General features: G+C 43.4%; 1 protein-coding gene across 1 annotated transcript in view; it reads left to right on the top strand.

Annotated features, from left to right (window-relative positions):
- Positions 1–5619, top strand: part of Tet1 (tet methylcytosine dioxygenase 1) — an 83179-nt gene extending 77560 nt beyond the window's left edge. The window contains exons 11-12 of the mRNA XM_051153149.1: positions 28–316; positions 3752–5619. Coding sequence (XP_051009106.1) covers positions 28–316; positions 3752–4635 — 1173 coding nt within the window. The 3' untranslated portion in view covers positions 4636–5619. The remainder of the gene's footprint in view (positions 1–27; positions 317–3751) is intronic.
- The last annotated feature ends 17348 nt before the right edge of the window (positions 5620–22967 follow it).

Genomic DNA, 22967 nt, shown 5'->3' with positions numbered 1-22967 from the left:
TGCCTATTTACCCTCCCTCTCCCTCAGGTTTGTACTTTGCTTCGGGAAGATGGCCGTGACACGACTATTCCAAAGAACGAGCAGCTCCACGTCCTCCCTCTACACCGGCTCGCAGACACTGACGAGTTTGGCTCCCGGGAAGGGATGGAAGCCAAGATCCAATCAGGAGCCATCCAAGTCAATGGACCATCCAGAAAGAAGCAACTACGTTTCAATGAGCCTGTTCCTCGATGTGGAAAGAAGAGGGCCAAAATGATGGAGCAGAACAAGAAAGCGGCTGCCGCAGGCCTCAGAAGGAAGAGGAACCCCGCCTCCCGTAAGGGTGCCCCAGGTGAGCTGGGCTGCAGCTCGTCGTCCACCCCACCCCCACCTCAGGTTCCAACCTTGGAGAGGCTTGAAATTCAATTTCTTTCTTTTCTTTTTTCTTTTTTGTTTTGTTTTAAGATAGTGTTTTTCGGTGAAGCCTTGGTTCTGGTGGAACTTGCTCTGTAGACCAGGCTGGCCTCTACCTCATAGAGAGAGATCCCCCTGACTCTGCCTCCCGAGTGCTGGGATTAAAAGTGTATGCCACAAAAAAAAAAAAAAAAGTGTATGTCACCATCGCCCAGCAGAATTTCAAGTCTCCTTTTTCACTATTCTCTTTGCTGCCAATTTATCCTGCTGCACCCCTCAGAGAAATGACTACATTTTTATTTTTTTCATCCTCTCAATACCTTTTGTTTCAAAGTATAATTTTCTTCACATCTTGGTTTTTCGAGACGGGGTTTCTCTGTGTAGCGGTGGCTGTCCTAGACTCACTTTGTAGAACAGGATAGCCTGGAACTCCGAGTGATCTGTCTGCCTCTGCCTCTGCCTCTGCCTCCCAGAATGCTGGGATGTAAGTTATTGTGATCACAACTTATCTTCACAGCTTTTTTAAAAAATTAATTTATGTGCAGTAATGTGAAGGTATCAGATCTTTTGGAACTACAGTTCCAGATAGGTGTGAGCTGCCATGTGGGTGCTGGGAATTGAACCCAGGTCCTTTGGGAGGTTTGGAAGAGTAGACAGTGCTCTTAACCACTAAGCCATCTCTCCAGCCGCATTATCTTCACAGCTTGAAGTTCATAGTGCATAATGGTTCATACAGATTTTTTTGGTAAGATGTCTTCCTAATTCATTGGCTAAGGTTTCAAAAACTCTCCCGCCTTCCCCCGCCATCTTGGTCTACTTCACAAGCTCCTTGACTCAATAGTTCTGTTTGTTTGTTTGTTTGTTTTTTGTTTGGTTTGGTTTTTTGAGACAGGGTTTCTCTGTGTAGCCTTGCCTGTCCTGGACTCGCTTTGTAGACCAGACTGGCCTTGAACTCACAGCGATCTGCCTGCCTCTGCCTCCCGAGTGCACCACCACACCGGGCTTGGATTTCTTTCTTTTTCTTTTTCTTTTTTCTTTTTTTAATTCTCTGAATGATTGTAACAATTTCTTTCTTTTTCTTTTTCCAAGACATGTTTCTTTGTAGACCAGGTTGGCCTTCAACTTAGAGATCTGCCAGCCTCTGCCTCCTGAGTACTAATAGGGTGAAGATATGCACAACTACTGCCCAGCAACAATCTCTTTTCTTTTCTTTTTAAAAAAATTTTTTTTCCATTTTATTATTTTATTCATATTATTAGTTTTCTTTTCTTTTTTGTTTTTGTGTTGTTTTCTTTGTTTGTATATTTCTTTGGGGTTTTGTTTTGTTTTATCAAGACATGGTTTCTCTGTGTAGCCCTGGCTGTCCTGGAACTTGCTTTGTAGACCAGGCTGACCTCGAACTTAATAGACATCCACTGCCTCTGCCTCCCGAGTGCCAACAAATTCCTGTACAGTGCCTTCTTGATTCCTTTTCCTCTGCATACTGATTAGTTTTTCAAGTCAGGGTTTCTCTAGGTATAGCCCTGGCTGTCCTGGAAGCACTCTGTAGACCAGGCTGGACTTGAACTTGATTTGTATTTTTAAAGTGCCTCAGAATGTTCATTTTCTTGTTTTAATTTATAGAGACTTTTCAAGCTGAATTAGAAATTTTTTTGAGACAGGGTCTCTCTGTATTAGCCTTGTCTGTCCTGGACTCTCTTTTTAGACCAGGCTGTCCTCGATCACAGCAATCCACCTGCCTCCGCCTCCGGAGTGCTGGGATTAAAGGAGTACGCCACCTCACCTGGCTCTGAATTAGAAATTTTTATCACAGACCTAAGTGTTTCTGATAGCTTCTATTATAGTAGAACTTCCAGAGTTTTTCTCTCACTTTGAAATGAATGTGACGAGAGAGGAGAGAGATGGCGTACTAGTTAACAGCACTGGCTGCTCCTAAGGGGAGGAACTCTTTTTATGCCTTTTTGGTGACGGGGTTTCACTGTGTAGCCTTGGCTGTCCTGGACTCCCTTTGTAGACCAGGCTGGCCTTGAACTCACAGAGATCCGCCTGCCTCTGCCTCCCGAGTGCTGGGATTAATGGCGTGCGCCACCATGCCTGGCTTACAGGGAGGAACTCTTTAAGGGGGAATTGCCAAGTAAATAAGTACAGTCGGCTATAGTGGAGCTCTGAGGTCGAGTACTGATTACCTCTGTGGGGTGTCCTGGGATTCATCCCCTAACAGGACCCTCAAATGTTAGCAGGCTGGGTGTTTTGGTTTATGCTTGTAATCTCAGTATTGAGGCGGGAGGACGCTGTAAACTGCAGGGTAACTGGTACTATAAAGACTGTATGTATGTCTATGCACTGCATGCATACCTGGTGTCTGAGGAGGTTCAGATGAGGATGTTGGATCCCCTGGAACTGGCAGTGGTGGTGTACACCTTTAATCTCCGCACTCGGGAGGCAGAAGCGGGTGGATCTCTGTGAGTTAGAGCCTAGCCTGGTCTAACAATCAAGTCCTGGACTGCCAGGCCTACACAGAGAAGCCCTGATTCAGAAAACAAACAAACAACAACAGCAATAAAAACTAGTTCTCTGTGACAGCAGCAAATGCTCTTAACTGTTGACAAAAAGTGAAAAGGGCTGGACAAGTGGCACATGCCTTTAATTCCAGTACTTGGGAAGCAGGCAGATCTCTGTGTTCCGGGCTAGCATGGGCTAGGTCAGTGCCTCTCAAGCTTCCTAACGCTGCAACCGTTTACTGCATGCAGTTCCTCATGCTGTGGTGACACCCAATCATGAAATTATTTTTATTACTCCTTCATAACTGTAATTTTGTTGCTGGGTTGTTGGACACCTCCCCCCCCCCCCCGACCCCCCCAGGTCTCTACCTGCAGATTGAGAACCGCTGCTGTGAATGCCAGGACAGCCAGGGCTATGCAGGGAGACACAGTCTCAAACAAAACAAAACAAAGCTTTCTTTCTATAGGCTGAATTACATCAAGTGATAGAGTGCTTGCCTACCCCGGAGCTAACACTAGGAGGCAAAAAGCATTTTTAAACACTTTTTGACAGCTGAGCATGGTGGCGCACGCCTTTAATCCCAGTACACGGGAGGCAGAGGCAGAGGTGGATCTTTATGAGTTCGAGGTTGGCCTGGTCTAGAGGAGTCCAGGACAACCAAGGCTACATAGAGAAACTGTGCCTGGGGGGTGGGGGTAGGGTGGGGTGGAGTACTTATTGGCAACCAACAAGTGCCAAATAGCTTCTGTGTCTTTGCATTCATTGCAGCTTTCTGTTTGCGAACCCAAAGTGAGATCACTCGGGCAACCTACAGTTAAAATTGAAACCAAACCCCATTTTATTTTTAAAGGTTCAGACAACACTAAAAGCTATTCACCAGACTCATTGACTCTTCACCCAGAGAAAGACGAATCAACAGACTTCCGCCCCCTGCAGGCCTCCTCCACGAAAACATCTACCTGTATGTACAATCAAACAGCCTCAGGCGCGTTTCCAGAAACAAGTAGCATTCTCCACTGCGCAATGCCTTCTGGAACACACAGTGGTGCTAATGCAGCTGCTGGGGAGTGCGCTGGCATGGGACAGCCTGGGGCAGCGGCTGCTCTTCCTCACCAGTCTCTCCCTACAGCAGATCCCCCTGTTAATGCTGAGCCTCTCACTAGTGCGCCCGAGCAGCTAACTTGTAACCAGTCAAACCAGCAGCCCCAGGTCCTCAGCTCTCCTCATAACCTGGCTTCCGGTCAGGTGAAAGATGAACAGCGCCCTGAAGCAGATCGGCCTCTGTCAGATGACCTGTCCTCCGACGAGGATAACGTCCCTCAAATTGACGAGTTTTGGTCAGACAGTGAGGAGATCTATTTTGACCCCAGCTTTGGTGGCGTGGCGATAGCACCCATTCACGGCTCAGTGCTGATTGAATGCGCCCGGAGAGAGCTGCACGCTACCACCTCTTTGGGATGTCCCAACCGATATTGTCCTCTTCGGGTGGCCCTTGTATTCTACCAGCACAAAAACCTGAATAAGCCCAAACACGGTTTTGATATCAATAGGATTAAGTACGAATCTAAAGTTATAAAGAAAAAACCCGCGGACCGCGAGGGTCCTGATTTATCCCCAGAAGCCAATCGATCGTACCAAATTCCTTTCCGTGTGGCTTCAACCTTAACCCATGACAATATTGTCACTGTGTCCACTTACGCTCTCACTCATGTTGCAGGTCCCTATAACCATTGGGTCTAAAGGCTTTTCTCCCATAATGCCTTTGCTAGTTCGGTGTAGTTTTTACGGTGCTGTTCAAAAGGACGTCATGTTGTTGTTTACTGTCTTTCACTTCACCCGTTTTAACTCTGAGGTTAAAATTTAAACAAACAAACAGACAAAATGGGGTGGGTACTTAACTGTGACTATATTTTGAGAATCGGTAGAAGGTGCAGTTTTTCAGCAAAAATAAAATTTTTATAGTTTTAAATACATAAAGAAATCTCTTGGTTAGGTGTTGACCGTGCTAGAACCAGGGTTTGGTGCTTTTACATTAAGCTCATTTGCTATGAAGAGGATTTTAACAGGTTTCTGCAATAAGATGTAAAAACCAAGATGCACAGTGTTAACTCTATACAGTTCCTGGTGCTTTACCCACCCACATCAACACATGTAGGAATGAGCTGAACGGTTGTTTCATGGTGCCATTGTGCAAGTATCTTCCAATCATTGCTATCACGTCTGCACATTTCTTTGAAATAAACCAATGAGATGCTTTTTTCCCTCTTAAACTATTTCTCCTGTATAAAGGAATTCTTTATTCTAGTGATGGTTGGAGGCTGTTCGTTAACTGTAAATATATATATTTTAAAAAGCACTTTCTATTTTTAAAAGTAACTTGAAATAGTATAGCCGCAGAATCCTGTTGTCTGTTATGTGTGCATATTTGCATACCAGAGACGTCTTTTCTTCTTGCTGTGTGAGCTCCATCCTGTTAACCGCAGCCTGTATTCAAATATTCTATGATTAGTGTTCTTTACCTATAAACTAGAGGATCTCTAAGAAAAGGAAAATACAAAATACCACCAATGTCAATTTCTCCCTTTTAACTAGAAAAAGTATTGTCTTCTGAAGAAACCCCCATGATTTAAGTATATGACCCATGACAGGTGTTTTCAAAGAGAGAGAGGACAAATTTGGATCAGTCAAATGTTTCAAGATGAGTTTGGGTTTTTTGGTTTGGTTTGGTTTTTTTGAGACAGGGTTTCTCTGTGTAGCCCTGGATGCCCTAGACTCACTTTGCAGACCAGGCTGGCCTCGAACTCACAGAGATCCACCTGCCTCTGCCTCCCGAGTGCTGGGATTAAAGTCGTGCACCACCACATCCAGCAAGATGAGAAATTTTTAAATTAAATAACCTTTCCTTCCCAAATGAAAAGAAAATATTCTGTAGAAATAATTGAAGGGGGAAAAATCCTCTCCTATCCTGGAGTCACATGGTCAGATTAGTACTGTAAGTCAGTTAAGAGCCCAACTACTCATTAGTCTTAACTGATTGGGTTTAGGAAAAAGCGGTAACTCCGGCTTCTTTAGTAATCCCCTAGTTTGAAGGTGACAGACAAAACTGGCATTCTGGTTATTTTAGTGTCCCATTGTTCTGCCTACTGTTTAATTGACTTATATATCAAGAAAGATTTCCCCAATTTTAGTATATAGCCGCTCAAGTGAGCACGAAAGACTCCCCCCAAACAAAAAACCTACAACCAAGAAACCTTTCAGCGGAATCCAAATGCACAGGTGCTATGACCTTCAAGGCGCTGGATTCTTTGGGAATACAGGAACCCTAATGGTGCTTCTTGGGGATGCCATAGGAAGCCCACAACAACTACCACAGTCTTGGTGCAAACGTAAACAGTTCCAGTAAGCTCTCTAGAGAATAACTTATTCAAATGATCTATGGTGCCGAGTCAGGGAGAGGAAAGGGTTGTAAATAAGGAAATGTCCGCTGACATTCCATCCTGTACAAGTAGACTTATGCTCCTGGGACATTGTACAATTAGGGGAATTTGTTGACCTGATTTAGTATTTTGTGTGCCTTAGATTCGCATTCTAAAACATGTCTATATTTTAAGCCTAGGGTTTCTTACACGTGTAAGTTTATCAATGTGATCCTCTATTGCTTCAGCTAGGTATCTGTTAGTATAGACCATCAGGAATATTCCCTTGTGAAGTTACCTCTGAGGTACTAGGCCTTAGCTCCCGCTACAAATTGTTTCCTTGCCATTATGGGATAAAATCTTCTCCCCCCTGCCTTTATTCATCCATTGACCTACCCATCCCCCCAAAGCACGTTTAACTGAATGCTTCTCAATTAAATTGGATCAATTTTGATTTTTGTTTTTCCTTGAGTCACCACCTACAATGCAATCTTATAAAGAATGCTTGCGATTATTTTCTAATGGAATAGCAAATTACCTATATACAAAGAACTACAGTAATATATGTTATAATAAATTCCAGCTAACTTGTTTTGAATGTTAAAGGCCACATTCTTAATGCTTAATTAATTTAAAACACCAATGTTGATTAATGGGGCTGTTGGGACTTATGAAACTAGTTGCAGTTTGACAAAATAACCAGTTTCAACAAGAATGTTGTCCCTCCATTGTTAAAATTAACATTAGGAATGTTAGGCCTCAGCCAACAACAGCCCACTGTGGGAACCTCGTTCTGTTATTTCTGTGGACTCCCCGGCGTTGTTTTTTTCAGACTCCCTCTTAGCCGGTGTTCTGCAGCGCTGATGGTCTGCTGTCTGCATGCCGCTTGAAGAACGGTCTTTGTTACTGAACAAAAATCAACTGGCTTGAGATGACAGTCCCTGTCAAACTCATCTACCACTCTTTCTGCGCCTCTGTTGTTTTGTTATAATTAGATTCCTATTCTACTTACGTGTGAAGATCTAACTAAGACTGTGTTCATGTTGAGAACTTCAAATGTTACGTAGGACCGCCCGTGGTGGCCCAGCAGATGCTATAATTCTTGCCTATTATAGAATTCTACATTACCTGCCCTCTAAAAATTCCTTTTTTTTTTTTTTTTTGGTGGGAGTGGGTTTTGGTTTTGTGAGACTGGGTCTCTGTAGTCTTGGCTGTCCTGGAACTCTCATGGTAGACCAGGCTAGCCTAGAATTCACAGAAGTCCTCCTGTTCCTGCCTCTGTGCTGAGAGGGATTACACCTGTACCCCACCACTCTCCAAGCTGTTTTGTTATTCTTGTGCTTGTCAGCGTCATGTTTATCCTGTTTCCAAATTTCTACAAGGTACCAAATAGACCGTCTCATACCAAATAGACTGTGTCCTACATTTCATTGAAATTTATTATTGTACTTGAAGCTAATAGAGGTAAGTTTTCATAACAAGTTCGCTTTTTTGTTGTTGTTTTTCAAGACAGAGTTTCTCTGTGTAACCTTGGCTGTCCTGGACTCACTTTGTAGGCCTGGCTGCCCTCAAACTCACAGTGATCCACCTGCCTCTGTCTCTCAGAGTGCTGGGATTACAAGCTTGCTCTACTGTGCCCAGTGTGTGAGTTCACTTCTTAAGGGACTTATCAAATGTAATCAATCATTGCATTTGTGAGCACTTCATTAGGGAAAGCTGTGAGCTGTTCTCTTACATTCACCCCCATTACGTAGTTAGCTGAATGGCTCTCCTTCTGTAACTGATGCACTGGCTTGGTTCACACGGAGTAACCTACACTAGAATCGTTACTCCTGACCATCTTTCCACAGTCTCACATACAAAACCAACCCCAAATCAGCCAACGCTGTCGTATCATTGCATGACATCTTCTCTTCAGCTGTGAGCACATCTACCTTTGTGCCAAATAAGTGGGTGTATGCAATCTTTAATACACAGTTACCCTGAGGGTCACCCCTCAATGCTTGAGAATCTTTTTTTTTTTTTTTTGTTTTTTTAGAGTCTAGGTTTTTGTTTTGTTTTCAAGATAGAGTTTCTCTGTGTAACAGAGCCCTGGCTCTTCTGGACTCTCTCTGTAGACCAGGCTGGCCTCGAACTCACAGAGATCTGCCTGCCTCTACCTCCCAAGTGCTGGGATTAAAGGCGTGCACCACCACGCCCAGCTAAATCTAGGTTTAATACAACTGAATTTTCATCTTTACTGGTAATTTATGACAAGGATTATGACAAAAGATAATGCGGTGGCTCTCGCTACACCAGAAGCCTCCTTAGAAGTCCTAGAGTTCCGTCTCTGCGCTCACAGCACAGATCAGCTTGTAGCTGCCTCAAGGCTACTCCGTCCTGAGGAGACCTGTACAACACAAACTTTACTTTCTCACCCATGGAGGGCTGCATCACTGAGAACTATTCTTGGTTTTGTACAAGTCAAAAATAAAACAGCTTTCTGTCCTCTGGTGAGGTTCAGGACAAGAACAGTAGAGGTAAAATTAGGTCAAGATTCCCTTGGCTATGGATACCTTAGGCTTTGTGGGGAGAAGTTAGATAACTTTTACCAATGAAGCTAACCTATTAACTCTTTCCTTGCCTTTGCCATTCCCTATGGAACCTAGCATTAGGAATACATAAGGATTTCTGAAGGACTGGCTGGCAAAACAATTGAGGAAGGCATATTTCATTGTATATACTCCCTAGCCGCGGCTGCACGTCCCTTCCCGCCCCTCACCTACTTAGGCGCCGGCGGTTAATTGTGATGTGGCTGTTGTTTTGTATATGGGAATGCTGTACTGTTACTTCAATGTACTAGTCACTTTGGCATATTTGGCCATGTGGTGTAGTCATTGCTTGGTTGTTGAAAACAACTAAAATTTTCCAAATGAAATGGGTGTTGCATATCGTTTTTCTCATAGCATAGAAAATAATGGCAGTCCTGTGTCGGGAAGACCATTCCAATAGAGTCAGTGTGTCCTCCCACAAAACTGGGGTCTGTATATTTTCTTCAAAAGTATTTAAATTCTAAGCATGGTTTCTTCTTCTTCTTCTTCTTCTTCTTCTTTTTTTAAGATTTTCTATTATTATGGATACAGTGCTCTGCCTGCATGTACACCCACAGGACAGAAGAGGACATCAGCTCGCATTACAGAGGGTTGTGAGCCACCATGTGGTTCCTGGGATTTGAACTCAGGACCTCTGGGGGAGCAGTCAGTGCATCTGAGCCATCTCTCCAGCCCTAATTTTATTTGTTTTCTTTATGTAATAGAAGATGGGCCTCTGTAGTAAGTTGTAAAACTGGACTTCTGAGAGTCTCGTGGTCTTGTGTAGCACACAGTTTTGAACTATGGCTGAGGATGTTGAGAACTTCTTACCTTTCTTTTCTTTTCTTTTTTTTTAATTTGAGACAGTGCCCGTCCTGGACTTGCTTTGTAGACTAGGCTGGCCTCGAACTCAGCAATCCACCTGCCTCTGCCTCCGGAGTGCTGGGATTAAAGGCATGTGCCACTACCCCCGGTTCTTTTTACCTTTCTTTTTCCTTTGAAACTGAGTCTCACTATGCAGTCCTGACTTGGCAAGTACATCAAGCTGGTCTTGACCCTGCAGAGGTTCTTCTGCCTCTGCCTCTGACTATACCACACCTGGTTTCTATAGTGCTGGGGAGTCAACCCTGGCTTTGTGTGCTAAGTAAGCATTCTACCAACCTTACCTCATCCTAGACCTTGGTTTTGGTTTTTGTTTTCTTATAGGGAACTGTCATTTTTGTTTGCACTCACTCTACAGAATCTTAGCTTGTTGCTAAGGCTTCTTGTGAAAGGCCTGGTTTAGATGATCTCTTTTCATACTTGCTAGAGGATAGACACAGGGCACCATGCCCCCCTAACATATATTTGATTTCTGGTTTTTTGATTTTTGGTCTTTGGCTTTTGGTTTTGTTTTGTGTTGTTTTTTCAAGACAGGGTTTCTCTGTGTAACCTTGGCTGTCCTGGACTTCCTTTGTAGACCAGGCTGGTCTTGAACTCACAGATCCACCTGTGTCTGCCTCCACAAGAGCTGGGATTACAGGCATGCACCACTGAGCCCAGCTTGCTAGTGTATATTTGTTTTAGCCCTAAGTTCTTTTCCCAGATAATCAGTTTGCTCAAAATCAGTTTGCTCAAAATATGTGTTACTCATAATCTTGGTTGACCCAGAGGCCCCATTTTGTTCAAATTATCTTGTGGCAGTCTGTAATATGCTTCTAGCTTCGAACTTACAAATTTACTAATTTATTTATTCCTTTTCTACCTTCTGATCTCTCCTACATGAATATTCTGGCCCCATTGCCCAGATCACCGCTTTATTCAAATACACCTGGTTCTTTTAAATTGTTATTTCATTCCTTCCTCACTCCTCTGCCTTTTTGAGACATCAGGCTGGCCACAGCCTCCATAGTTTGCCTCAGCGCCTTGGCTTATCTTTTTAAAATCGTGTGTCACAAGCCGGGCATGGTGGCGCACGCCTGTAATCCCAGTGCTTGGGAGGCAGAGGCAGGTGGATCTCTGTGAGTTTGAGGCCAATGTGGTCTACAAAGTGAGTCCAGGACAGCCAAGGCCTCAAAAAACAAACAAACAAAATCGTGTGTCACAAAGCCCAACACCCAGTTTGGCTCAAGTCTATAATCTCAACTGTTTGAGAGGCAAGATGATAAAAAGAAAAGAAACACCAACAGGGCACAGAGCTGCCACAGAGCTCAGTTACACAGTGTTTGTCAACCTTGCTGGAAGCACCCTGGTCCAATCCCTAGTACTGGGGAGAGAACAGAGAGCATTTATGCAGACCTTTTCAATTAAGGCAAATAGAACTTAAGTTACACATCCCATTCTCTCTGTGGCTTTTCTCTATCTGCTAAATTACCAATCTGTCAGTCAGTTTTAGTCACCGGGTCTTATACTCAGAGAGGCTTTCTTTTCCTTACTCTCCTTTTCTACCTTTTGTAGAGATAAATACCTTTTTACCATCAACCCTGTTCTGTTGATGGGAACCTGCTTCCTAAGGTAAATTTACTCTTGCAATTCTTCAGCCCTAATATGATCTAATGGCCGTGAGATGCTGGAATTAGAATCTTCTTATTTCAAACGCCCAGGTCAGACATCACAGTCCCACATCGCTACACGTCATCTAGTTTCAGAGATGGGCCCCTGATGATAAGCCACCAGGAGTCCTGGAGATGAAGGCACAGAAAGGGAAATTATGTTCCTTTCAGCAACCAAAGGGTGCTTCCTTGCACCTCCAGGTCAAAAGCAAGAAATTTCTTCTAACGTTAACTGGAAACAGATTCTAAAAATAGGTAGTTTGAGAATAAACCAGACATTAACAGCAACAACAACAGAGGAGCATCTCTCCCTTGGTGTGAACACCTGTAATCCCTGCTCCTTGGGAGGAGGATGAGCGAGGAGAGGCAGGAGCATCTCTCCCTTGGTGTGAACACCTGTAATCCCTGCTCCTTGGGAAGAGGATGAGCGAGGAGAGGCAGGAGCATCTCTCCCTTGGTGTGAACACCTGTAATCCCAGCTGGTGGGGAGGAGGATGAGCCAGGGGAGGCAGAAGCCATAGGGGGAGACCCTGTCTCCACTGAGTGATTTGTGCAAGTACTTCTTGCCAATATTGAGTTCATAAAACACAGCTCCCTTTACAGACAAGCCTGCAGCAGGTGACAAGAATAGCCAGTAGCTTATTCCACGTCACACAGCAAGTCAAGAAATAGGAATAAAATTGTGTGTGTGGTTGTTTTGCCTGCGTGGGTGTGGGTGTGTCATATGTCTGAGTTGAGTTAATAGAGAAAGGTAAAAATTATAAATCCTGTTTTTCAAACACCCGGGAAGGCAGAAGCAGGAAGACACCCTGGGCTACACAGGGAAACCTTGGCTATCCTGGAACTTACTCTGTAGACCAGGCTGGCCTTGAACTCACAGAGATCTGCCTGCCTCCGCCTCCTGAGTGCTGGGATTAGAGGCATGGGCCACCACACCCAGCAAGTTTGTGTGGTGTGTGTGTGTGTGTGTGTGTGTGTGTATGTGTAAGTAAGACAGGTTCACGATATAGCTCTAGCTGGCCTGCAAAATTCTGTGTAACCCAGGTTGCTGTGGTCCTAGATGCAGAGATTGCAGGTGTGAATCACCCTATTCAGTGATTTTTTTTTTTTTTTAATCATAGAGAATATCCCTTTCTTAATAGGAAGACAAAATTTCCCACCATTTGGGGGGGGGGTTGTTTTTGTTTGTTTTTTGAGAAAGGCCTTCTCTGTGTAGCCTTGGCTGTCCTGGACTCACTTTGTAGACCAGGCTGGCCTCAAACTCACAGTGATCCACCTGCCTCTGCCTCCAGAGTGCTGGGATTAAAGGTGTGTGCCCACCACAGCCCAGCCACCAAATAATTTTTAAAATAGGACCTTTAAAGCCCTTTATAGTTTAATATATTTGCTTAAATATATTGAAATGAAGTTTTTTTTTTTGAAGGAAATTGTGCTAGCTGAATTATTTTATTTCCTAGCCCTTCATTATAAATATGCAAAATTATTATTGCTAACAGGTTTTATTGTCTCTAGGTTGTTTGTCTTGTTGGGTTGTGTCTGTTTTGTTTTGTTTTACTGTGTGTGTCCCTCTCTGCCTCGTTTGTAGCCATATAAATCTTTGGAGCAAATATACCTAGAGAGTTAAGAATACTGAGATGTATTTGTAAGGTTTCTAGTAATCTCTATAGGTTATTTTCCCAGCCTCTCTATATAGAGGTGGTAATTTTTTGACTATCCTGATACATTCTTTGGCACACAAAAAGGGGGAACAGGCCAAATAACCTTGAATATTCAAGTGTGACCTCCTTTAGTTGGTGGCGTTCCTTTCCAACCCGTGTTTGCGCTATGATAAAATGGCCGACTGTATTTGACTTTACAAACACAGCTCATAGGAAAGATTAAATATTTTTATCGCAATGTACGGTCATATTTTTTTTAGCCTTTATGGAGTTAACATTGTGATAGGTGCTTTAAGAGAAATATTTTTCCAGAAATGGTTTTATAGCTAAAAACTATGGGCAGCTTTTGCATTGTGATGTGTGGGTCGATGGTTATTATTTGGGTTACTAGGAAATCATGAAGTGTTCCCTAAGGAGGAAGCTGTAAGATTCCACGGCAGAGATAATCAAAGTGACCTTCTCATTGACTCGCTTCCTCTCATGGGGATCTAGCGTGCGGTCAACATGTGTGGCAGGACCTTGCTTTACAGGAATCAGCAGGATGTTTATCAGAGTAGGAGTAAACCTTCCCCTCCACAGTCGTGCCGAGGAGTTCCCACCAGGCCAGTCACCGCGCTCCCGTGTTCAGCCTCCCCTTCCAAGCCCTGGAGCATGGTCACTGTTCATTTTCACCTGTCGCTATCCTAATGTTGGATCTCACTAACTGAGGGTTTTTTTGTTTGTTGGGTTTTTTTTTTGTTTTGTTTTGTTTTTTTTTTCACTTTTAGAAAATGCTGTTAAAATTCCAAAAAATTATTTGATTCTTCACATATGAGGGATACTGTTAAGGAAAGCACTTCATTACATTAAAGGGAAGGAGAATCTTATAACCGTGATGGTTTTAATACGTGATCAATATTGAGTCCTCTGCACAGAATGGAACACTTCCTAGCAGTACTTGAATACTTGTGAGTTGGAATTGCATGTTACTTGAAAGATCTAATTAAGCTAAATTTTGGTGCACAGCAGTTGTACATGATTTCATGTTTATGTAGCAAGATACATTGAGATGTACTAGTATTGAAACAAATGTAAAAATAGAGTTGTGGGAATTGTCTTATTTTCCTTATGTCTCATTTGTTTGAAGCATACATTTTCTTTTTTAAAATTCTAAGGATAAAATGAATACTGTAATTGAAAATATATTTTAAATCTTTGTCATGTGTTTTTTTTTTTTTAAGCTATTGCAAATTGTATCATTCCTGATTATATAGAACTTTGTGGGTGGTATAAAATAAATTTTATACTTCTATTTTGCACCTGGTAGTCTAATTTTTCTTTCCTCTTCAAAATCATATTTAAAAATACAGGGCTAGAGAGGTGGCTCAGAGCTTAAGAGCACTGGCTGCTCTTCCAAAGGTCCTTAGTTCAAGTCTGAATCACCACATGGTGGCTCACAACCATCTACAGTATAATGAGATCTGGTGCCCTCTTCTGGTGGGCACGCCCACATGCAGGCAGGGTATTGTACACATAACAAATAAATAAATCTTTTAAAAAAAAAAAAAAGCAGGCCGCCGGGCGTGGTGGAGCACCTCTTTAATCCCAGCACTCGGGAGGCAGAGGCAAGCAGATTGTTGTTAGAGGCCAGCCTGGTCTACAAAGCGAGTCTAAGAAAGCCAAGGCTACACAGAGAAACCCTGTCTCAAAAAACCACAAAACAAAAAAGGGCAAGGGTGACTTTTTAAACTAAATAAAATTTAAAATATGTAATATCTAGGTGGCTGAAGAGAAGGTTCAGCAGTTAAGAGCACTTTCTGCTCTTCCAGAGGTTCTGAGTTCAATCCCCAGCACCCACATGGTGGATCACAACCATCGTTTGAGCACATGTTTAAGTAAAAAATCAGTGCCAGCTGTTGATACAGAACACATACTTAGCATACCCAAAGCCCCAGTCAATACCTATCACCAAAAGCAGGCTTTGTTTGATTGATTTTTGCTTTAATTTTATGTATCTGAGTGGCTTGCCTTCATATGTGTGCACAAAGTGCATCCACTCTCCTGAAATTGGAGTAACGGGATCCATCATATGGGTAGTAGAAAACCCAGGTCTTTTGGAAGGGCAGCCAATGCTCTTAATCATTGAGCCATTTCTCCATCTCCCTGAAACAGATCAGGTTTCCATCACCTCCTCAAATGGTCCCAGTGTCTTCAGGCATCTGTCAACTCCTTTGTGACAGTTCTTGCTAATGGCTAAAAATGAGTTCAATTTGTATAGCTGTTTTGTTTTGTTTTTTTGAGACAGGGTTTCTCTATGTAGCCCTGGCTACCATGGACTCACCCTGTAGACCAGGCTGGCCTCGAACTCACAAAGATCTGCCTTCCTCTGCCTCCAAAGTGCTGGGATTAAAAATGTGTGCCACCAAGCCCAGCCCAATTTGTATAGCTTTAACCATTTTTAGAACAAAGAAGGAATGCTAGAGTGAGCAGTTTATTTCACTTAGCTTTTGTTCTCTAGACTAGCCCATAGAGAGTGCTTGCTTTGTGTTTGTTTTGGGTAAGACAAGGTCTTGTGATGCAGCCCAGGTTGGCCTCAGACTGGGTGTCCCTCACTCTTGCTTGAGCTTCCCAGGTTTGCAATTACAAATGTGAGCATGCCGTCAACTTGTAGATAATGACCAAATGTTGCCCACACTTTTACCCAGTCCTTTGGGTGGTGATTCATGTACCTGAGCAGAAACATTTTGTAGCATAATGTATATAGCACTAGTGATTTCTACATATGAATGTACCTAATCCTCCTCAGAATATAGGCCTGGTAAAGTTAAGTCACATCCAGTGTGCACTGAAGGAGGAGCCAGGATTGAATTTAGGCATCACAGTGCATGTTTTTTGTGGTTTTTGTTTGTTGTTTTGAGACAGGGTTTCTTGGTGTAGCCTTGGCTGTCCTGGACTCTCTTTGTAGACCAGGCTGGCCTCAAACTCAGTGATCTTCTTGCCTCAGCCTCCCAAGGGCTGGGATTAAGAGCATGTGCCACCATACTCTGCTGTTTTTATTTTGGTTTTTCAAGACAGGGTTTCTTTCTAACAGCCCAGGCTGTCATGGACTTGCTCTGTAGACCAGGCTGCCCTGGCCGGGAACTCACAGAGATCTGCCTGCCTCTGCCTCCCTAGTGCTGGGTTAGTGCACCACCAGCTGTTTTTTTTTTTTTTTTTTTTTTTTTAAATCCTACTGGTGTGTGCCACCACAACTGGCTGTTTTTTTGTTTTGTTTTTGTTTTGTTTTTGTTTTTGTTTTTAATGGAGCATATTCTTTTTTTAAAAATATTTTTATTTAATTTTAATTTATGTGCATTGGTGTGAGGGTGTCAGATCTTGGAGTTACAGACAGTTGAGAGCTGCCATGTGGTTGCTGGGAATTGAACCTGGGACCTTTGGATTAGCAGACAGTGCTCTTAACCACTGAGCCAACTCTCCAGCCCTGGTGCATATTCTTAGCTTTAGTGTCTGTCACCTATCCTATTTCAATGCATATGGCATGATATTTACCCTTAATTTTGTGATAAGTTCCATCTATTGTTCTTAATACGAATAATAATAATAATATGTAATTTGCTTCTCCTTTCTGCTGTTTCCTTCCCCCACCCCCCCCCCCCCCCCTGCCCCCAAGGCCAAAGCATACTTGCATAGTTCAGGTTGCTGGCTCTGAACCTCAAATTCTGCAGCATCCGTATCCCAGAGTACTAGGTTTACTGGCAGCACCACGAAGTGCCCACTCCATCCCCAAACAGGGACCCTACATGAGCTCTTTTTCCCCTGTAGAGAATCAAATCCAAAGCCTCAAGCTTACCAGGCAAGTGCTCTTAGTACTGTGATATAGCATGTGTGCATAAAAATTAATGTGAGGGTCGCGTGGTGGCACATGCCTTTAATCCCAGCACTCGGGAGGCAGAGGCAGGAGGATCACTGTGAGTTCAAGGCCAGCCTAATCTGCACAGCAAGTCCAGGACAGCCAGGACTACACAGGGAAACCCTGTCTCGAAAAACCAAAAAAAGAAAAAAGAAAAAGAAAGTGAGAAGCCAAAGAATGACAAGTGGCTTCCTCAGTACATGTGTGCCCGCCATCCCTGGCCATAGAATTTCTCTACTTTTCAGCAGAGTGATGCAAGTTACTACACCAAGATTCTCAAAGCAAGATACTACAAAACAAAAACTAGATCATTCTTTTTTTTAATAATTTTATTTTATGTGCATTATATGTCTGTGGGTGTCAGATTTTGGAGTTACAGACAGTTGTGAGCTGCCATGTAGGTGCTGGGAATTGAACCCGGGTCCTCTGAAAGAACAGTCAGTGCTTCCAACCGCTGAGCCATCTCTCCAGCCCTAGATCATTCTTAAAGTCAAAAATGATTCTTATTTTCTTTACTTAGTTGTGTGTCTGTCTGGTTGTGTGTGTGTGTGTGTGTGTGTGTGTGTGAGTGTATGTGTGTATGTGTGTCTTTGGTTTGCTTTTTCAAGACAGGGTTTCTCTGTGTAGCCTTGGCTGTCCTGGACTCACTTTGTAGAGCAGTCTGGCCTCGAACTCAGAGAGATCTGCTTGCCTCTGCCTCTAGAGTGCTAGGATTAAAGGCGTGTGCCACCACTGCCTGGTTGCTTTTTGTGTCTTATAGCCCAGGCTGGACTTGAACTCAAGAGGAATCTTTCTTCAGCCTTCTAATTTCTGGAATTTACAAGCATGGTGTCCTGGCCCCAGACCTCCATCTAGACTGTTTCATGAGAATGAGGTGGCCTGTGGCTCTCTCTATAGTCCACGGTTGCTTGAGTACAGGTTCTTGACTTAGATGGTGAAGCAAAATTACTTGGCAAAGGACCAGTATGTCTTTCCACCTATTGGTCCTGGACTGTCCTGAGATGGAGTAGCATGCTACCAGAGCCCCAATTTTGACAGTTGAAGGTGAGCCCAGAGCTGCCACTGCCTTTCTCACTTTGGCCTCCAACACTCCCGGCTCCTCATAGTCTTTTTCTATCTTCCAATTCCCTTTGTTCACAAGTGTTGACAAGTGTTTCTTCCTCAATACTGGGTCATTGTATCAGTCTCTAATTATACTAGTCTCTGACATAAAACAAACAAAGCTCACCCTTGAACCCTGCATCCTATTGTAGCAGCACGTTTCTCTTTATTTTACAGCTCTATTGTAAGATGGTTTTGTACATGTAATCCTTTATAAATATGAACACCACTTTGGCCCACATCTAATCAGCCAGGATTTATGAGCTCTCCAAGTATTATTGGTTGACTATCTGCCCTCCAGCGACAAAATTGATATATTGACATCCTAAGTATTAAGTTAATGATCTTGGCTGGGCGTGGTGGTGCACTCCTTTAATCCCAGCACTCCAGAGGCAGAGGCGGGTGGATTACTGTGAGTTCAAGGCCAACCTGGTCTACAAAGCGAGTCCAGGACAGCCAAGGCTACACAGAGAAACCCTGTCTTGAAAAACAAACAAACAGAAGAGTAGAATTCAAAAAATAAAATCATTGACCTTATAAAAGAAGCTCCAAGGATGACACTTTTACCTAGTTTGTGGAGTGCTAGCCTAGCAAGCATGGAAACTTAAGAGGTTTTTTTTTTTGTTCATGCTGAGGTTTTCTTTGTTTGTTTGTTTGGTTGGTTGGTTTGGTTTGGTTTTTTGAGACAGGGTTTCTCTGTGTAGCCTTGGCTGTCCTGGACTTGCTTTGTAGACCACGCTGGCCTAGAACTCAGAGAGATCTGCCTGCCTCTGCCTCCTGAGTGCTGGGTTTACAGGTCTGTCCTGGAACTAGCTTTATAGAACAGGCTGGCCTTGAACTCACAGAGATCCATTTTCCCGAGCGCTGGGATTACAGGCATGTACTACCACGCCAGGCTGCAACAAGGGCTCTTAACCACTGAGATAATTCTTTAGCCCCTGATCTCAGACTTTCAACTTTCAAGAAGTCACAGCAATCATTTGAGTTTGTTTAAGGCACAAACTGGCAAAGATACCAAGAAAATATTCATACTTTGGAGGGGAAAAATAAAACAAGTACTAATGGCACCACTCACCTGTTACCAGCTTGCCAGAGGCTGAAGAGGAAGATTGCTGGAGCCTAAGACCTGACTGCCATCCTCAGAATCACAATCAGGCCTTATCCAGAGGAACGTGAGGGAGCTAGCACACTAGGGATGGAGTTCAGTTGGTATGGTGCTTGCCTATACCTAAAGCCCCTACGTCCCACCATTGTTAGTGCATAAATGGAGCTTGGTGACATATACCTATAATCCTAGCACCTGAAAGATGGAGGCAAAAGGATCAAAGGTTAAAGGTCATCATCAACCACATAGAGTTCAAGGCTAGCCATAGCCCATTTGACTCTGTGTACAAAATAAAGCAAAAACTGAGATGGTGGGGTGAGTAGAGGAGCTTCCTGTCAAGCCTGACCAAGGTCTAAATTCAATCTCTACAACAGACATGGCATCAGGAGAGACCCAAACTTCCTCAGTTGTCCTTTCACCTCCACACGCATTCTGCATGCACACATGCACACAGACACATACCTCATGATAAATAAACATTTTGAAAGATTATGAATTATTGGTTTGTTTTTGGGTTTTGTTTTTGTTGTTGGGTTTTTTGGTTTTTGTTTTGTTTTGTTTTGTTTTTTGAGACAGGGTTTCTCTGTGTAGTCCTGCCTGTCCTGGACTTTATAGACCAGGATGGCCTTGAACTCACAGCAATCTGCCTGCCTCTGTCTCCTGAGTGCTGGGATTAAAGGCATGTGGGCACCACGCCTGGCAAGATTGTGAATTATTAAAAAAAAAATGAAAACTGTTAATCCCAGTACTTGGAAGGCAGAGGCAAGTGGATCGCTGTGAGTTTGAAGCCAGCCTGATCTACAAAGCAAGTCTAGGACAGCCAAGGCTACACAGAGAAACTGTCCCAAAAACAAAAAACAAAAACAAAAAAAGCAAAACTATCAGTGTACCCACACTTTTCAAACACAATTAAAAGCTGTGAAGCCAGGCATGGTGGTGCACACCTGTAACCCAGCACTTGGGAGGCAGAGGCAGGTGGATCTCTGTGAGTTTGAGGCTAGCCTGGTCTACAAAGCAAGTCCAGGACAGCCAAAGGCTACACAGAAACGCTGTCTCAGAAAAAAAAATTAAAGTCCACAATTTCTCCCATGTGTACACAGTCTGTTGTCTTTTAACAGTGGTAGGAACATTTTTTGTTAAGATTTATTTATTTAGGTACAGTGTTTTGCCTACATTATGTGTATACTTGCAGGCCAGTAGAGGGCATGAGATCTCTTTATTGTCTTTATTGATGGTTGTGAGACACCATGTGGTTACTGGGAACTCAGCTCAGGACCTTTGGAAGAGCAGCTAATGCTCTCTTAACCTCTGAGCCATTTCTCCAGCCCTCAATGGTAGAAACATTTAACAGAAGAAATCACTAAATTTTCAATAATTAATGCTGAGGAAAGTCGGCTTTTACATATGAAACAACTGCATCGGAGTATTTTTTCTTTCAAAGATATTATCTATTTATTTTATGTACGAGTGCTCTAACCGCATGTGCATCTGCCCACCAGAAGAAGGTTTCAGATCCCAGTACATGGTTGTGACCACCATGCGGTTGTTGGGAACTGAACTCAGGACCTCTGGAAAAATAGACAGTGGTTTTTTGTTTTGTTTTTTTGTTTGTTTGTTTTTGGTTTTTCAAGACAGGGTCTCTTTGTGTTAGCCTTGGCAGTCCTGGACTCGCTTTGTAGACCAGGCTGGCCTTGAGCTCACAGCAATCTGCCTGCCTCTGACTTCTGAGTGCTGGGGGCTGGAGAGATGGCTCAGAGGTTAAGAGCACTGATCCAGAGGTCATGAGTTCAATCCCCAGCAACCACATGGTGGCTCATAATCATCTATAATGTGATCTAATGCCCTCTTCTGTCATGCAGGCAGAGCACTGTATATATAATAAATAAATCTTTAAAAAAACAAAAACAAACAAACAAACAAAAAATCAGAAGAGGCTAGAGAGATAGATGGCTCAGAAGTCAAGAACACTGGCTGCTCTTCCAATGCACCTGGGTTTGATTATAAGCACCAACATGGCAACTTGCAGTAGTTTCTACCTACAAGCTCAGGGGTTCTGATACCCTCTTTTGGCCTGTGTGGCTGCGAGGCACATTTGTGATGCAGACACTGATAGGTGTTGTCTGCCAACAAAATGAGCCAATTCAAGCCATATTAAAGAATGAAGGCAGGTTTATGGGAAACAGTTCTTGGTGGGTTCACTGACCTCACAGGAGTGGTTCAGTGAGAAAAAGCAAAGCTGCAGGGAGAGAGAGAAAGAAAGAGGGAGAGAGTCTCGGTTATATAGGGAAGAGCCTCTGGGTGAGAGGAAGCACAGTCTCTGGGCTGGAAATTCCTGTCGGGACCGGAGGATGCAGGAAGATCCTGGAGGCTAGGTCTGCTTTGGTATGTTAAGTAGACATCTCATACGTAAATACGATTAAAAATTCCATAAACATAAACATTAAAAAAAAAAAAAACTGCTACAGATCCAGGCATGGTGGCACATGCTTTTAATCCCAGCACTCGGGATGCAGAGAGGCATGTGGATCTCCAGAAGTTTAAGGCCAGCCTGGTCTACAAAGCAAGTTGTGGACAGCAAGGACTACAAGAGAAACCCTGTCTTGAAAAACCAAAACAATTGCTCGAGGGCTTGGTGGTGGCACACGCCCTGTCTCAGCAGTGGGGACACAGAGGCAGGGGGCTATCTGAGTGAGATGCCAGCCTGTTGGGGTACATGAGCCATGCACCAGCAGAACCGGCCTGGAACAAGAGTGAGGTCCACACCCCAAAAATCTCATTTTGAGACCTGCAAGAGTTAAGATTGTGTCCTCCCTGTTCTGGGCCAGCATATTGCAAAGCCACCTCAGCCACCCTTGAGGTAGTCAGAGCCTGGTGGCCAGGTTTCAGGTTAAAACTTCCTTTTTCCTTACAATGACATGTCCAGCTAGCACCTGAAATTCCTCTCTGTGCAAATGATGCAATCCCAGCACCTCAGCCAATGATGTACATTCACCCAGAAAACCCCATCTTCTTCCTCGAGGTTTATAGAGCCCTTACTTGCCCTAATAAAGAAGAGCTGGATCTGATGATCCTGCTAACCCACCACCTGGGTAAGCTTCATTCCTTAAAATCCAGCCTCTGCACAAAGCTGCCTGGATACCCCGAGGGAAGAAGCAGAACCAGCCCACCCTAGAACGAGCCTGGTCTACAGATCGATTTTCAGGACAGCCAAGGCTACACAGAGAAGCCCCATTTCCACAGACAAATAACCAAACAAACAAAAAATATGGTTGGAGAGACGGCTCAGTGGTAAAGAGCACTGGCTGTTTTTTTTTTTTTTCTAGAGGTCCTGAGTTCAATTCTCAGCACCCACATAGTGGTTTACAGTAATTTATAATGGAGTCTGATCTTTTTTTCAGTGTGCAGGAATACTGTCAGGTAAAGCACTCATTTACATAAAATGAACAAACAAAGCTTTGCCAGGTGGTGGTGATAAATGTCATAAATCCCAGATCTCTGAGTTACAGACCACCCTGGTCTACAGAGCCAGTTCCAGGACAACCAGGGCTACACAGAGAAACCCTGTCTTGAAAAATAAAACAAACAAACAAAAACTGCAATAGAAGATATATTCAGTGTTGACCTCTGACTTCCAAACGCCTGTGCCCTTGCAAGCACACATGCAAACATACATAAATAGATAAATAAATCAATAATAAACACTTTTTACTATTTTGTTTTTGTTTTTCAAGACAGAGTTCCTCTGTGTAGCCTTGGCTATCCTGGACTTGCTTTGTAGACCATGCTGGCCTGGAACTTGCAG

The sequence above is a fragment of the Acomys russatus genome, chromosome 11 (genome assembly GCF_903995435.1).
Source record: "Acomys russatus chromosome 11, mAcoRus1.1, whole genome shotgun sequence".
In the NCBI taxonomy this organism is placed as follows: domain Eukaryota; kingdom Metazoa; phylum Chordata; class Mammalia; order Rodentia; family Muridae; genus Acomys; species Acomys russatus.
The sequence above is the reverse complement of the archived record's forward strand: the minus strand, read 5'-3'. Positions and strand labels throughout refer to the sequence as shown.